General features: G+C 46.7%; 2 protein-coding genes and 1 non-coding gene across 3 annotated transcripts in view; all 3 read right to left on the reverse strand.

The window, feature by feature from the left end:
- Positions 1–16,095, reverse strand: part of ATOH8 (atonal bHLH transcription factor 8) — a 249,058-nt gene that overhangs the window by 92,140 nt on the left and 140,823 nt on the right. The window lies entirely within an intron of this gene.
- On the reverse strand, positions 1,523–12,098 carry TPT1 (tumor protein, translationally-controlled 1). Its single transcript, XM_087967618.1, has 6 exons — positions 11,977–12,098; positions 10,361–10,434; positions 8,963–9,153; positions 5,304–5,409; positions 4,099–4,215; positions 1,523–2,362 (listed from the first exon to the last, which is right to left on the reverse strand). The coding sequence occupies exons 1-6, from the start codon at positions 12,002–12,004 to the stop codon at positions 2,360–2,362; spliced, it is 519 nt and encodes a 172-aa protein (XP_087823744.1). The 5' UTR covers positions 12,005–12,098; the 3' UTR covers positions 1,523–2,359.
- Positions 2,451–2,586, reverse strand: LOC113432130 (small nucleolar RNA SNORA31). The gene has a single exon (XR_003373453.1). It is a non-coding gene; the product is annotated as a small nucleolar RNA SNORA31 (small nucleolar RNA).

Consider the following 16,095-nt stretch of genomic DNA (forward strand, 5'->3'; position numbering starts at 1 on the left):
TTAAGAAAAAAACAAAACAAAGTGATACCTTGCCAAAGAGCAAAAAGCTTTCAGGTATTGGGATTCTAAAGAGTTCTTACTTTGGGGAGGAATGCAGGCCTATTTAGAATAATCTGCACGATTGAAACACAGGTGCTCACAAGCGAAAGTATCAGAACACCACAAAATACCGAGAGAGCACTTGGCCTTCCTGTCTTGTCAATTACAGCTAGCAATTCTCCTCAGAAACACTGAAAATACCCTTTAAATAGCTCGACTTGAATATTTAAGATTTAAATAGGGATGCATCTATCAATCGATCTACCTGTATCTCCTACCTAATACACTTTTGTAATAGCTTGACTTCCGTATTTAATGGATTTAAATAAGGATGCATCCATCATCAATCCTTTATTGATCCATCAATTGATCTACCTACTATCTACCACCTACTATCTAATCCAGGGGTGTCCAACCTTGGCAACTTTAAGACTTGTGGACTTCAACTCCCAGAATTCCTCAGCCAGCCAGCTGGCTGAGGAATTCTGGGAGTTGAAGTCCACAAGTCTTAAAGTTTGCCAAGGTTGGACACCCCTGATCTAATCTATCCACCCATTAACCAATGATTAAACTTTATAGCAAAACAAGGCCATGGGAAAAAGTAAAATTCAACCAGCCATTCAAACTGCCATTCCCTTAAAATAAGGCACTTTTGTTTACAAATTATTTTTTATCGCGTCTTATCTCCCTTTTAACAATTCTCCTGGATGCACAATTATCCAACAGCAACTCCATCTGGGGCTCGGTCACCCTAAACCTATGCAGAGTTTACTACGGGTGCCGAGCTAAAACCGCTCTCGTTAGTTGTGGTTGAAAGACAATCTCTCTAGCCTGCTTTTTTTTTTTTTACCCAAGAGAAGTTTTGATGGAATGGAAACGTTTTGAGAGCATTTCCGCTTACCAGAAGCACCGGGCAACAAGTCCTTCGTGCAAAGTGAACTTGCAAAATTAAGCACTCAAGACTTAAGTCCTGTTGTGGCTCCCCTTCCTTACGCGTTATGCTGCAAACCCGTTTTTTGTTGACTTCCATTTCCTAGTTTGTCATCTCAAGTGTCTCTGTTGCAGGCACCCCCTTTCCTTCCATACTGTCCCCTCTCCTTTGAAGCAAAATAATCCCTGCCTACTTTCTATTATTATTATTATTATTATTATGGACAATCCAGAAAATGTAGAATTATCGAGGTTGCCCAGAACCCTGGGGGAAATAACTGGGTCTAATAAACCAGGCATAATCATTCTCAACTAATGTGATAGGGATCCGTACCGCCACTTCCGCAATTGCAAGTTAACTACCTGGGGGTGGCGTGGGGGGGAATAACCACAATTCCAGTACTTCGAACTTTGCACAAGTCAAACAGGAAGGACACAGTGCTTACTATGTAAAGCCATTCCCCCCCTCCTTTGATCCATGGCTCAAGCTTACCCAAGTCAAACTAGCAACTTAAGGGCTCCAGGCTTGGAATTGATACACCACACAGCAGAGTTAATAACCTGTGATTAAATCGGTATTATACTTATGTATTTAAATTACAGTTATTTCGTATTACAACACGCAAGCAATGCCTCGAGAATGTGTCGGTTCTTTGCCCAAATATTCTCGTTTCCGCAACCAAGAATTCTCTTCCCACTCTCTGCTCAATCAGGATAGGTTTGTTGGGAAAAAATATATATATATTGCCATCTCTTGCTCCTTCACTGGTGAAACACTTGAGTTTAGCGTGCAAAGCCACACCACATCCAGGCCTCTCCCGGGTTTGTCCTCCGAGTAGTTATTGTGGAGTTGTTAAAAGATGTCGAAAGTCCGCTTCTGAAAACCAAGCTGCCTTCTTTGTGAGAAGTTTTTTTTTCTCCTCTTTTACCCCCAACAAGTGTCTAAAAAAAAAGTAGTTCAGGGGTAGCCAATTGAACTTCCAGTTTCGAGGTCCTGGGATCTGGAGACACAACCGCTAAGGAGGCCACACTCTACGGATGCGCAACAGCTACGAGAAGCCCGCTCTTAACACATTAAACCAAGAGGCATTACCTATGCTGGGTTTTAAATGAAGTTTTTTGTTTTTGTTTTTATTTTTAGACAGCCTACAAGACAAGTTTTGTTTTTTTCTTTTTTCTTTAAAAAAAAAAACAATGCCTCTCCACACTTCAATTAATTCAGGAGGGGGGTCAAAATAAATCAAATTAAAGCTCAAAGTGATATCAATCAGTCCAGTTTTTTTGTTTTTTTTCTCCAGACATATGTTGAGTCATGATGTTTTGTGTCGATGAATAGAGAGCAGCAGCCAATTATGATGACAAAATGATTCGGAATGATTTTGAATTCTTGTTACTGTCGAGAAACGAAGGAAAGTTAGGAGCCTGAGTTCGTTTTTTTCTGACCCCACATCAGCATTTCATTCCCCTCCCTCCCCGCCTTAAAATGTTCTCCCTTATTCAATCTGAGCTGCTACGGGAATCAGGGCAGACAGAAAGCGCAGGGAGGAGAGTCACTCTGGCATCTGAATGCAAGCCGGAGAGGAAAGGGAATCACTCCCGGCCTATCAGGCGATGCCTGGCCTCAAGGAAGGAAATGTTCCCCAAGTTACTTAGAATCCACCCCAATCCATCAATGCAGACAACTCCTGGGACAGGGAATAACGTCACTCAAGTTATGCAAAATGGGTATTTTCTATTTATTCACCGTTTCTAGTTTTTTAAGCCCTGCATACAACTCCCTAGTGGTATTTCCAGTGATTCTTTCCCCTTTCTATTTGTCTCTCTGTCTCTCTCTCTCTCTCGTTTGTCTCTCTCTCATTTACCTGTCTCTCTCTCTCTCTCTCTGCCTCTATCTCTCTCCTGTTTACCCCCGTTTGCCTCTCTCTCCTGTCCATTTGTCTGTCTCTCCCTCCTGTCTCTTTCTGATTGTCTGTCTCTCGTCTGTCTCCGTCTCTCCCTCTTCGTCTCATTTGCTTGTCTCTCTTTCTGTTTGTCTCTCTCTCATTTACCTCTCTCCTCTCTCTCTTTCTGCCTCTCTCCTGTCTGTTTGCCCCCCTCTCTGTTTGCCTCTCTCTCCTGTCCATTTGTCTGTCTCTCCCTCCTGTCTCTTTCTGATTGTCTGTCTCTCGTCTGTCTCCGTCTCTCCCTCTTCGTCTCATTTGCTTGTCTCTCTTTCTGTTTGTCTCTCTCTCATTTACCTCTCTCCCTCTCTCTCTTTCTGCCTCTCTCCTGTCTGTTTGCCCCCCTCTCTGTTTGCCTCTCTCTCCTGTCCATTTGTCTGTCTCTCCCTCCTGTCTCTTTCTGATTGTCTGTCTCTCGTCTGTCTCCGTCTCTCCTCTTCGTCTCATTTGCTTGTCTCTCTTTCTGTTTGTCTCTCTCTCATTTACTCTCTCTCTCTCTCTTTCTGCCTCTCTCCTGTCTGTTTGCCCCCTCTCTGTTTGCCTCTCTCTCCTGTCCATTTGTCTGTCTCTCCCTCCTGTCTCTTTCTGATTGTCTGTCTCTCGTCTGTCTCCGTCTCTCCCTCTTCGTCTCATTTGCTTGTCTCTTTCTGTTTGTCTCTCTCTCATTTACCTCTCTCTCTCTCTCTCTTTCTGCCTCTCTCCTGTCTGTTTGCCCCCCTCTCTGTTTGCCTCTCTCCTGTCCATTTGTCTGTCTCTCCCTCCTGTCTCTTTCTGATTGACTGTCTCTCTCTCTCGTCTGTCTCCGTCTCTCCCTCTTCTTTCTCTCATTTGCCTCTCTCTCTCTCTCTCTCTCTCTCTCTTAAACTGGCCTGTTTTTTGGGTGCTTCAGCGCCCACGGAGACCAGCTGGCCAGTGTGCATGCCCAGAGAGTTCTATGTGCCAGAAACCAGAACAGCACTGGCGATCGCACGCATGCCCAGAGAAGGTTCTGCCTGCCACCTCTGGCACGCATGCCATAGGTTCACCATCACGGTCCGATACTTCTTATAAACCCCAAACTGGCTGTTGTTACAACTGCGCTACTCTTCTAACGGCTGTGACGCGGCTGAAAGCTCCATGCCGTGAGCTGCTCTTTTCTGCCCGCCAAGGCGTTCCTTACCCCCCACCGTCTTTGCCAATCCATACTTACGCATTTTTCCATCTCTAATCCATCCTTAAAGAAAATCATATAGGGGGTCACGCCATCTTCGCGGAAGTCCAGTAGCCCCACCATGCCGTCTGGATTCATATTCTCGCCTACAAAAAACTAGAGGAGGAAATAAATGCCACCCGTTAAAAACAGTGGTTGCCAACCGGTGGGCTGGAGACCACTGGTGGTCCGTGAGAAAATGTGGGTGGTCCGCAGAGAAATGTCCCCCCCCCCAAAGCAATTAATCCAGGCTAAGCGGGAACACAAGGCTGCACCGCCCACATGGACCGCAAGGCTTGCGTCGCTTGCACTGAGAACACGGGGTAGTGAGGGGAGGGGGGAAGGGGTGGACAGGGGGAACTTGCCCCGCATGCCTGGCCACCGGGCTGCTTCTTTCTGCTCCTTCCTTCTTCTGCTTTTGGCTGCATGCAAGGAAAGCAGCAAAAGTCTTTCTTTCTCTCCCCCAAACTCTGCCAGAAATGAGTCTTTGGGACCATGCAAGGCCTCCTGCTCCAAAAGGCTGTGCTGGCACAAGAAGTCTCACAAAGACTCACTTCTGGCGGAGTTTGGGGGAGAGAAAGAAAGACTTCTGCTGCTTCTGCTGCTTTCCTTGCATGAAGCCAAAAGTCTCTTTCTCTCTCTCTCTCTCTCTCTCCCCCTGAGAATGGAGCTGGAGACGGTATCCTGCAATCCCAAATAAAGAATGATCGATCAGTAGGAAAATTAAGGGGGGAATTTTCCTGCAGACTTTTTGGGGGATTTTCCCAGGGTCTCTGTGTCTGCAGGATTTAAAATTGTTGAGTTTGGTGGTCCCTGAGGTCCAAAAGGTTGGGGGGGGCCTGCGTTAGAAAGATAAAATACAAGCTGGGCTCTTGGCTCAGACATTCCCCCTCCCCCCCCCCATACAGAAATAAATCTCCAGACATGTTTAATATTTTAAGACACAGTGTGGCCAGATTGGTGTGGGGTCCCCAGAACGTTAAATTGGGTTGATCCTTAGAATTTAGAAAAATCTCTTGTCTCTTCGGTCAGACTTCAAGTAGAAAAAGCTGTCCCCCCCCCCCCCCAAGCCATTTAAAAATAAAATCCAGATATTTAACAAACTGTGTTTTTTGAGTCTGCAGCAAGTTACAGGTTAACGCTAGGGTCACGCAGGACTTGATCTATTGGGAGGGGGGGTAACAAGCAACCTTTTTAAAACTCACCTGATAATTTTTGAAGTTTCCAAGAATGTGCTTTACTTGTTCAGCTGCCCCTGTCATAAAAGGCTTTACTCTCTCTGGCTTGGTTTCCTCAAGTCTGGCTTTGATTCTGGAGAAAGAAAGAAAGAAAGAAAGAAAGAGAGAGAGAGAGAGAGAGAGAGAGAGAGAGAGAGAGAGAGAGAAAGAAAGAAAGAAAGAAAGAAAGAAAGAAAGAAAGAAAGAAAGAAAGAAAGAAAGAAAGAAAGAAAGAAGACAGAGGGAGGGAAAGAGCAAGGGAAAGAAAAGAAAGAAAGAAAGAAAGAAAGAAAGAAAGAAAGAAAGAAAGAAAGAAAGAAAGAAAGAAAGAAAGAAATAACAATTCTTCAACACTTATACACCTTTTCTCCTCTCCCCCCCAAGTAAAACTCACAACAGAAATTACTTGATAAAGCAAATGCTGTACTATAGCAACATTAGTGGACTTAACAATACCATGTTTCCCCAAAAATAAGACCCTGTCATATATTTTTGGCACAAACAAGGGCACCAGGTCTTATTTTTGGAGGAAGTCCTCCACTGACTAACCTCACTTGCATGCATCACCCCCGGCCTCCTTTTTGCTGTCAGGGGCCTTCAGGAATTTCTTCTTCTGCGGCCGGCAAGGCTTTCCTGAAGGCCTCTGCAGCTTCAGGATCGATCCAGAGCTTTCTTAGCAGCTCCAGAGGCCTTCAGGAAAGCCTTGCCGGCTGCAGAAGAAATGAGCCGGCAAGGCGGGTGTCGGGGTGTGCAAGGCCTGGCTACACCTGTCCAAAGGTAAGTAGTAGGGCAGCTCCACCACCCTCCATCCCCACCCTAGCTTAATTTTTACCTGTCCACTCTGGAGTGGGTGGGATCTTAATTAGGGCTTATTTTGGGGGAGGAAGGACTTATATTGGGCGCACGTTAAAAATCAAGCTAGGGCTTTCTTTCAGGGTAGGTCATATTTTGGGGGAAACGGTATATGGGTAGTTTTACAATAGTGGCAAATATCTATGGGCAGCCCTCTACCTAACAATTATTAAAAGTTAGATTGGCACCGAAAGGACCGATCTTCATATTTACAATGACTGACAGCATCCCTTACGGTCATGCGATCAAAATTCAGACACTACGGCAAGAGGAAATGTGTTTACAATGATGTTGCGTCACACGAGCCACATTTGCGACCATCCTGGTCAGCTTCTGGCGTGAGTTCAGATTTCTCTAACACCGGCGTGATTCACTTCTAAATTGCAGTGACTCACTTAAGAACTTGGTAAATCATGCTGCAATGCACTGCGGCCCTGCTTATCAAGAGAAATGCTACTTTCCCAATAATGGCCATAAGCAGAGGACTACGTAAGATTCAAAGAGCTAGGCAGGACTACAAAATAGGGTGAACAAAAATAGATAATTTAAAAAAATCAGTTTTTATTTTAAGAAGAACTTTAGAAGAACTTTATTGTCATTGTACAAGTACAACGTAACTGTGGATGCAGCCCAGCAACTGTTTGCAATGCAATAAAATGAGAGCACTTAAAAATGAAGATAAGCAAAATAGAGTACCCACTTTTATCCATTTTATTTTCATAAAATGCTTTTGGAAGAAAAAAAATCTGTCTAAGGATAGTTGTCTATTTAAGAGACCTTAATAGTTTAGTTTCTTCGGTATGAAATGGAGCTTAGCTTATGTAGCGTAAGGCTGTATATTCTGCAATATTTACATTTTTCATCAACCCACTCAATGAATCCAAGCTCTCTGCGAGCTGAGATTAACATGCACTGCATCGATGCATTCACACAATTTCACAGCAGAGAGGACAGCCGCTCTTTAAAAATTATGGTTTAAATGGAGTTCAATTTAAATCGAAGCCTTTCTATAACTGGTGACTTAAATCGACTTGATTTAAATCAAATCCACCCTGCCACAAAAGCTGCAGTGGCATAGAATTATCGGCCCTCTGAGCCATGCTGGAGAATGTCAGCAAAGCAACGATAGCGATATCAACCACACGGGATGGAACCTACACGCGTCTTTACTAAACAATTGTGCTGTTTGTGCATCATGGAACCTATGCCATAATTTGCTGCTGCTGTGGGCGACACTCCCTCTGTCCTGGTGCCTGAATAATCAATAATAAAGCCAGGAGTGCAAATTCTTAACTAGAATAGATGCAATGCCTGCTCTCTTTCCTCCCTGCCTAACTACCTGAGGCGCAACTACAGGTAGTACTTGACTTGTGTAACAATTCATTTAGTGACCATTCGAAGTTAAGAGGGGCACTGAAAAGAGTGACTTAGGATGGCTTTTCACATTCAACGACTGTTGCAGCCATCACGTGATCAAAATTCAGAGGCTTAGCAACTGGCACAGACTTAGGACGGTTGCAATGCTTTCCCCAGCGTTCACGCCAATGGATTCACTTAACTGAGTTACTAATTCCCTGTATGCAAAATGCAGCGACTCGCTTAACCACGGGGGGGGGGGCAAGAAAGGTAATAAAATGGGGAGAGCCTCACTTAGCAACAAGGTTGGGGCTCCAAAATTGTAGTCCTTACGTCGAGGGATACCCAAACCTCCAAACCTCCCAGCAACAAAGGTGTTTTTTTTTTTTATCTGACCTGATCTACAAATTATAGATATCCCACTTACCCCATATAGCCAGCGTGTACAGCAGCCCGTTCGATGCATGAAGGCCAGGCAGGCTGCCTTTTACACGCTTTCCAAAACTCTCTAGACATGCTCAGTCATCCTGGTCCCAAAGGTGCTTTTTTTTTTCCAGGAGGCAACTGGACTTCGTTTTTCTTTGAAGATGTTTTGCTTCTCATCAACTGACTGGATGGTGGGGAAGGATTGATACTCCTTGCAGACAAGCTGGTCATTTGCACATTTTTTTGAGGCCACTTGGAGGGTTATCTGTGTCCTCGTGGCCCCCTGAGTGGTACAAAAATAGGTGTGGGTCCTTCTTGGGACTGCCGAAAAGGACTGTGGAATTCCAAGAAGGCTCCACACCCATTTGCACCACTCGGGGGACCCTGAGGACACAGATAACCCTCCAAGTGGCCTCCAGGACTCTACAAAAGACTGCAATTGACCAGCTGTCTGCAAGGAATAGAAATCCTTCCATGCTCCACCATCCAGTCAGAGCTGAAGAAGCTTCTTGGATGAGAAGCAAAACATCTTCAAAAGAAAAAAACACAAGAAAGTCCACTTGCCTCCTGGAAAAAAAAAAAAAAAAGCACCTTTGGGACAACCACGGCCAGGATGATGGAGACTCTCCACGGACTTTTAGCTTTACAATTTGGGATGAACCCCCTTGGAATGGGGTGGGAGTAGGAATGGATCTCCAGAGGGGGAAAAATGCAGACTACAGGGACTCAGGTGACCCCCGAGGAGACAGATAAACCTCCAAGTGGCCTCAAGGACCCTCTAAAAAGGATGCAAATGACCAGCTGTCTCCAAGGCGTATCAATCCTTCCCTTCCCCACCATTCCTGTCAGAGCTGAAGCAGCTTCTTGGATGAGAAGCGAAACGTCTTCAATGGGGGAAAAAAAACGAGAAGGTTCCAGGTGCCTCCTGAAGAAAAAAAAAGCACCTTTGGGACAAGCTTTTCGGAAGGACTGCAGACGAGCTTCACTCGACCTATAAAGGAGGCCCCACTTACGACTTCATGTAGTCCTTGATGTACTTTTTGTAAGACTCCTTGGTGAAAGTGGTTTCCTGGAGGTGGTGATTCATGACGATGTCGACCCCGGTGATGACGGTGGCCTCTGTGCAGTCCCCTTCGGGGCCTTCGGCGGATGCGTTTCCCCCAATCAGGGCTTCGTCAATTTCACCCTCTTTCCTGCTGACCATCTGGGAGATTGAAAATAAGCTCCAATAAGACAAGGATAGATTAAGGACTGCGAAACAAGCTATCCCGTTAAGAAACCCCTTTGTTTCATCCAAAACAAGTCGGGAAAACGTGTATTCTGAATCATTCGGGTCATAAAGGCTGCTGTTGTGGCCCGTGGAAGATTCAGACAGTGAGGAGGTTGGGGGAGAACATGGGCCAGTCCTGAAGTCTGGGGAAGGTTCTGCGTCGGAGGCAGAGATGGAGGAAGGGCCATCGGACGGTTATCCGCTGCCTTCGGAGTCGGAGATCAGTGGGGAAGAAGAACAGACGGAGCCTGTTCCGTGTGCACATGTGCAGAGCTGCCAGAAGGGAACAGCTGAGGGACAAGGGCAGACTCGGGAATAAAGGCTCAGGCTGATGGTGAATGGCCCCTCCCATAGAGAATAAAAGAGGAGCAAAAGGGGATTGTGGTTTTGCAGGAGACAATTAGTTCATTTGGGTGAAGATCTGTTCTGCTACAGTGTGGCGTCTGAAAGATATCAGCCTGGCAACTCTCCAAGCCTGATAAAGGAAATTGGGAAATCTCTTGAAAGACTGTCGGCTGGGACTTTGCTGGAGAGGAATTCACCGTAAACTAAATAAAAGGGGGTTTATCGGGACGAGGAGTCAGCTTCCTGCTGTTGGGGGAAGCCTAGGTCAGAACAGCTGCTTACCCTCTGCACTTCTTCAAATTCAACCCAGAATTTGGTTTAATTCCTTTCAAAAGCACCCCTTGTTCTAATAATTAAAATATATTAGATGGTAATTCCAGGAAGCCCTCCACTTGCCAGGCCGTTCAAAGTTACTATGGCACTGAAAAAAAGTGACTTACCACCATTTTTCACACTTATAACCGCTGTAGCATCCCCATGGCCACATGTTCAAAACTGGGATGCTTGGCCACTGACCCGCATTTATGACAGTGGCAGTGTCCTGGGATCCCCTTTTGCGACCAGTCAACGGGGAACCCAGATTCACAACAGCCAGGTTACTAATTTAACAACGGCAGTGGTTCACTTTTAACAAGGGAGGAAGGCAAGGACGGAAGATGGAGACAAAATGCACTTAATTGGTTTTCTCATTTAAACAACGCAGGTTTGGGGCTCCATTGTGGCCGTAGGTTGAGGACTAGCTGTGCCCCAATGCAGCCCACCAGAGGCCCCCCCCCCCCGCCCAGCTCTTACCTACCTTCCCTTCCACTTCCAGGCAGAGGCCATTGGCAACTTCTGTGATTTTGTAGATATCTGAGAACATCTCATCTTCTGCAAGAGGAAGAAAGGAGAAAGCTTTGCCCACCAACCTTCTCCCAAACTCGGCCCCCCACATCCATATCCACCAGCAGCCTGGAAAGTGGGTATCTTGCACCCTTCTCCCCTACCTTGGGGAGGGGAAATAGATCTGAAGCCCACCCACCCACCCCTCTGCTCTTCCCCCATCAGGAGCCACCCCACCCCCAGGTTCCTACAACACAGGGCAGGGATTCACGCCTTCCCCAAACTCCCACAGCCCAGAGGGCGAGAAAAGCATAGGATGATAAGATTGGAAGGGTCCTTGGAGGTCTCCTAGTCCAGCCCCCTGGGTCTGCCACACAGTGGGAGTCACGCTCCCTGACCACGTGGCAGGCCCAAGGCCCACCCTTTACTGCCATTTTACTTCTGCAGCCTAAGGGCTTCCAAGAAAGCCTGCAAAGAAGACGCTGAAAAAGCCAGCCGGTTGCAAAGGGGAAGCTTCAAAGCCAAGTTAGGCCCGTTTCCATAGGTCACCTTGGCTGTCAGTCAAAGGAGACCCCCACCATTATTTTTCTAGGGTGCCAAATTGGGAGCCAGGCAGCACCCAACAGCAGGCCTTGCCCAAACTCCCCCCCCCCACCCAGAAAGCGAGAAGCATAGAATGATAAGGTTGGAAGGGTCCTTAGAGGTCATCAGCTCCCCCTGGATCTGCCAGGTGGGGGGAGTCATGCTCCCCCCACGTGGCAGGCCCAAGACTCACCTTTACCACCATCAGTGATGTAACTTTTGCAGCCTAAGAGCTTCTAAAAAAAAAGCCTGCAGGTTGCAAAGGGGAAGCTTCAAACCCAGGTAGGCCTCACCTGTTCCCACAGGTAACTTTGGCTGTCAAAGGGAGACCCCACCACCACCACTATTATTCCAGGGCGTCCCCCAAAAGCAGGCCTTCCCCAAATCCCACAGCCCAGAAACACAGAATAGGGTTGGAAGGATCCTTAGAGGGCCTCTAGTCCAGCCCCCAGCTTAAACACCCTTTCCAGACAAATGGTTGTCCTATTTCTTCTTTTAAAACCTCCAAAGATGGGAGGGGGAAATAAAAATAAAAATCAGCCTGCAATACCCCGCACGGCCAACAGGGGGCTACAGCTCCCATACTAGCCAACCCTTTGTCGCCCTCTAGAGGCGGCCGGCGGCTTCGACGCGCCGCCGCACTCATCCATCTTTACCCCCGCCCCGCCTCTCGCGCAAGCGCAGTGCGGGCGGCGGCCGCCGGCGCCTTGGCGACACACATGCGCAGACAATGGAGCGCCGTCTGGGTGCGGGGAGGGGGTCGTCGACAAGGCCCTGGCTTCCTTTTTTTCTCCCTCCCTTCCTTCCTTGGCGCTAGCGCTCGAGGACGGAGGAGCGCAGGCGCAGCCCGAGGGTGAGTCCGGCGCGCGCTCCCCGGCTTGGAATGCCAAGCCGCGCAGGCGCAGTCGGCGCCGCGGGGGGGCCTCCTCCTCCCCCTTCCCCCACCCTCCCGTAAGATTCAAAGGGGGAAGGAAAAAAAAGCGGCGCGAACGGGGGCTTCGGGCTTACGGCTGATGCAGTCGCGGTAGATGATCATGGCTGAGGCGGCGGGCGGGCGGCGGCGGCAGGCCGGGTGGAAGAGCGCTAGTGGCGGCAGCCCCCGGCGCGAGCGAAGAACGAGGCGGAAAAAGGCCGAGGAGGCGCCTCCGCGGAGCTCATATAGCCAGCAGGGCACGTCCCTGCCATCCGTGCGTCGCCAATCGCCGCGCTCCTCATGACGCACGAAACTGTGACGTAGCACGCACGCACGCCGGCCGCCCTCTTTCCCGTGCCTCTAGAAGCAAGAAATCAGACTCGCCCAAGCGCAAAAAGGGAAGCGCTGTTTCCGGGTTCCTTTTGTCAGGATTTGAGCCACCCTACCCCCCCCCACCCCAAAGGAAAATGAAGCCCATGATCCTTTGGAGTTGTTTATGTAGTCCTAGAAATTAGGGTTATATTATCTCTCTCTGCCTCGGAGGGGGGACCCTTAAGGATCCCAGAGTGGATTGCAATGTCTAAATACTTATTTCTTTTCAATCTGGCCAGGCTACAGAGAAATTTACATTGAATAAATCCTTCATTTCATTGTAAATGAATTAAATTCTTCCTCAAGGAGGAAAAAAAATACCTCCAGTCCAGTCGCCTTTTGAAAAAGCACCTATGAGACAACAATGACCGAGAATTTGCATTTACATTTAAATTTAAATTGAATTGTCTGCTGCTGCTGGTAAAAATCCTCATGACAGGCTTTGCAACCGAAATCTTCCAGGAGGGCAAATCAGAAGCAAGTTATGTCCATTAAGTCCTTGACTCATGAGCACAATGGAGCCTCAACATTTAGGTTGCTGACTGAGACAGTTATGAAGTGAGCTTTGCCCCATCTTATGACCTGCCTTGCTACACTTATACTTATTATCTTGTAAACAATTGGCAAATCAAATAAATAAATAAATAAATAAAATTTAAAAGTGAAATACTGCAATGGTTAAGTGAGTCACATGGTCGTGACTCACTTAACCATTGCAGTATTTCACTTTAAAAATGTGGCAAGGCAGGTCATAAGATGGCTTAACAGATAACAGATAATCAGAGCTGAAAAGGGTCTTTTTGGTCATCTAGTCCAACCCCCTTGCCCAAGCAGGAAACCCTACACCATTTCTGACAAATGGCAGTCCAGTCTCTTCTTGAAAGCTTCCAGTGATGAAGCTCCCACAACTTCTGAAGGCAACTTATGTTCCATGGGTTGATTGTTAGAAAGTTTCTCCTTATTTCCAGGTTGAATTTCTCCTTGATCAGTTTCCATCCATTATTCCTTGTCTGGCCTTCAGGTGCCTTAGAAAATAGCTGGACCCCTTCCTCCTCTCTGGGGCAGCCCCTCAAATCTTGGAAGACTGCTATCTTGTCTCCCCTGGTCCTTCTCTTTACTAGACTAGCCAGGCCCAGTTCCTGCAACCGTTCATATGTTTTAGATGGGGCAAAACTTCACAACTATCTCACTTAAGTGAATGTAGCTTCCCCCATTGACTTTGCTGGCTAGAAGGTCACAAAACCTTCTAGCATGACATGACCTGGGATCATGTCACAAATATGAGTCAGTTGCCAGGCATCTGAATTTGATTCAAGTAATGCTACAACGGTCGTAAGTGTTGGAAGAATGATCCTTCTGGGTTCCAAGTGGGGGAGGAAGACACTGGAAACCTGTAGGGCTGTTTGGAAAGATGGTTTAATGGTGGACAGGACAGGACCACATGGCTTGGAACTCCAAAGCGAAAAGGACGATCACGTGTTTCAAGATGTTGGGTGAAGGAAAAAGGGCAGAGATGTAGAGAGTCCCTGGATTTTATACCCTCTGTTGGGATTTGAATTTGAGCTTGTTGTTCTGATTGGTTGTCAGACTCCCGTGGGGTCATGCAGGGACAACTCTGTGTAGGCTGTCTTTTGAGTCTCAGGCTTGGTTGAGCCTTGCCTGGTGATGGTGTAATGAAAGGGCTTTGGGCAATTCCTATTACAGCTCTATCTGGAGCAGATCTTCGTTATGTAAAATAGACTGGCCTAGGCCAGAGTAATGGTCCATTTACAAAGGTGCGGAGGGGAGGGGCTAAGTTTCTGCCTCTCCGAGTTTCTACTTTTCTTTTTAGGGAAAATATTCTGCCTTTTTAGTATATCCTAAAATATTTCATTTTCCTAGGAGAGGGGTGGGTTTTAACTCCCAACATAAGTGTGAAGAACAGTCCAAAGTCACATTTTTTCAAGGCCATTAAAAAAAAATGGTAGGAAGGTTGCAAAAAAAAAAAATTAGTTCCAACTCGAGTTCAAATGGCAAATTGTATCTTTGGAAACTTTCTGAAGAAGAAAATTAACAATGTTAAAAGTTTAAAACCAAAAAGGCTTCAGTTTCATTCAAACTTCTCTTTCCAAGTCTCCCCTGACAATCTTCTGGGGAAGAATGAGACAAAGAAGAACTTGGTAGATGAACTGGGAAGTGTGTCAGCTTGGAGACTATCTGGGGAGTAAATAGATTTGAAAGCCTGTTTTTTGACAACTCATCATAGGAGCAATCTGGAGGAATCATGCAGCCCTGGAGTAAAAGCTAACAAGGATAAATACTGTATATAATTATGCATTTAATTTGCAGTGGGTAGCGCCCTCTGACTGACGTTTCCCCTGGAAAAGCTGGATTTTTACGGGCTCTCCGAAAATATCGTCCTGATCAGCTAGCCAGGAGAAACTTTGGGAGGTAAGCAAAACATTGGAAAAATAAACTGTGCTACTCCCCCCCAAAAAAAACACATTTTAGCTGTATTGGAAGTAATATTGACTAACAAACAGCAAAGTCTTGAGAAAGGATGAGTGTCCATTTATTGACATTTAGTTCCTGTACTTTAGACATATAAAACCATCCTGAGTATGTCCAAACAGGGGATAACGTCAGCCGAAACCTCTGCTTTTAACAGAATAATAGAGTTGGAAGAGGGACCTTGGAGGTCTTCTAGTCCAACCCCCCCTGCTCAAGGCAGGAGACCCTATATCATTCCGGACAAAGGGCTGTCCAGTCTCTTCTTAAAAAGCATCAGAAATCTGATTGTGCAAGATATTGTGTGTGTGTGTGAGAGAGAGAGTATTGGGGAAGAAAACAGGGCAAATCACTTCTCTACTGCCCATGCATTTCTTCATCACAAGGGCCACTTTTGGTTAGTAAGAAGCTGAGCTACCTATTACTCTTCCTTTGCTGTCTTTGGCTCTACTGGGTGGAGATTCCCAGTCTCTTTCCTCCCCCCCCCTCTCTTTTTCTCTTTCTTTGTCTGTCTCTCTTCCTCTTTCTGACTCTCTCTTTCTCTCTTTTTTCCTTTCTCTCTTTTTGTTTCTATCTTTCTCTCTCTCTCTCTCTCTTTCCTTTCTCTCTCTCTGCCTCTTTCTCTTTTTCCAACTTTCTCCTTTCTCTTTGTCTCTTTCTCATTTTCTCTTTCTCTTTTTCTTTCTGTCTTTTTCTTTCTTTTTCCCTTTCCCTTTCTTTTTCTCCTTCTTGTCTCTTTCTGTTTTTCTTTTTTCTTTCTTTTTCCCTTTCTTTTTCTCTTTCTGTCTCTTTCTGTTTTTCTTTCTTTTTCTCTTTCTGTCTTTCTCTCTTTTTCTCTTTCTGTCTCTTTTTCTTTCTTTCTCTCTTTTTCACTTTCTCTTTTTCTCTGTCTCTTTTCCTTTCTCTTTCCCTTTTTATTTCTCTGTCTTTTTCTCTTTCTGTCTCTTTTCCTTTCTCTTTCTCTATTTCTCTGTCTTTTTCTCTTTCTGTCTCTTTCTTTCTTTCTCTTTTTCACTTTCTTTTTTCTTTCTCTTTCTGTCTCTTTTCTCTCTCTCTCTCTCTCTCTCTTACACACGCCCTCTTTCCCTCCAGATGCCCTGGGGGCCAAGGCGTCCTCTCTCTCTCTCTCTCTCTCTCTCTCTCTTTCTCGCCGGGTCCCCCGGGGAGGAGCGCCCAGCGATCGGCGGGGGAGGCCAGGCCAGCGGCTTCTGTGAGCTCCTGCCTTCCCTCCGTCCCTCCCTTCCCTTCCTTCGCTTCCCGCCTCCCCCTCCTGGCGCTGCCTGCCCAGGGTCCGGGGCGCTTCTGCGGAGGCTGGCCGGTAAGTGAGCCCGGGGTGGAGGGTGTGTGGCCGGGGG

The sequence above is a fragment of the Notechis scutatus genome, chromosome 5 (genome assembly GCF_049901735.1).
Source record: "Notechis scutatus isolate UNSWTSFEM ecotype Mainland chromosome 5, rNotScu1.2, whole genome shotgun sequence".
NCBI classification, from domain to species: Eukaryota; Metazoa; Chordata; class Lepidosauria; order Squamata; family Elapidae; genus Notechis; species Notechis scutatus.

Excerpts from the sequence above, each read along its gene's own strand:
- TPT1 (XM_087967618.1), bottom strand. The coding sequence starts at position 12,004 with ATGATCATCTACCGCGACTGCATCAGCC. Across the intron at positions 10,435-11,976 it reads CTACCGCGACTGCATCAGCC|AAGATGAGATGTTCTCAGAT; the intron begins GTAAGCCCGAAG and ends TTCCTCTTGCAG. Across the intron at positions 5,410-8,962 it reads ATCAAGGACTACATGAAGTC|AATCAAAGCCAGACTTGAGG; the intron begins GTAAGTGGGGCC and ends TTCTTTCTCCAG.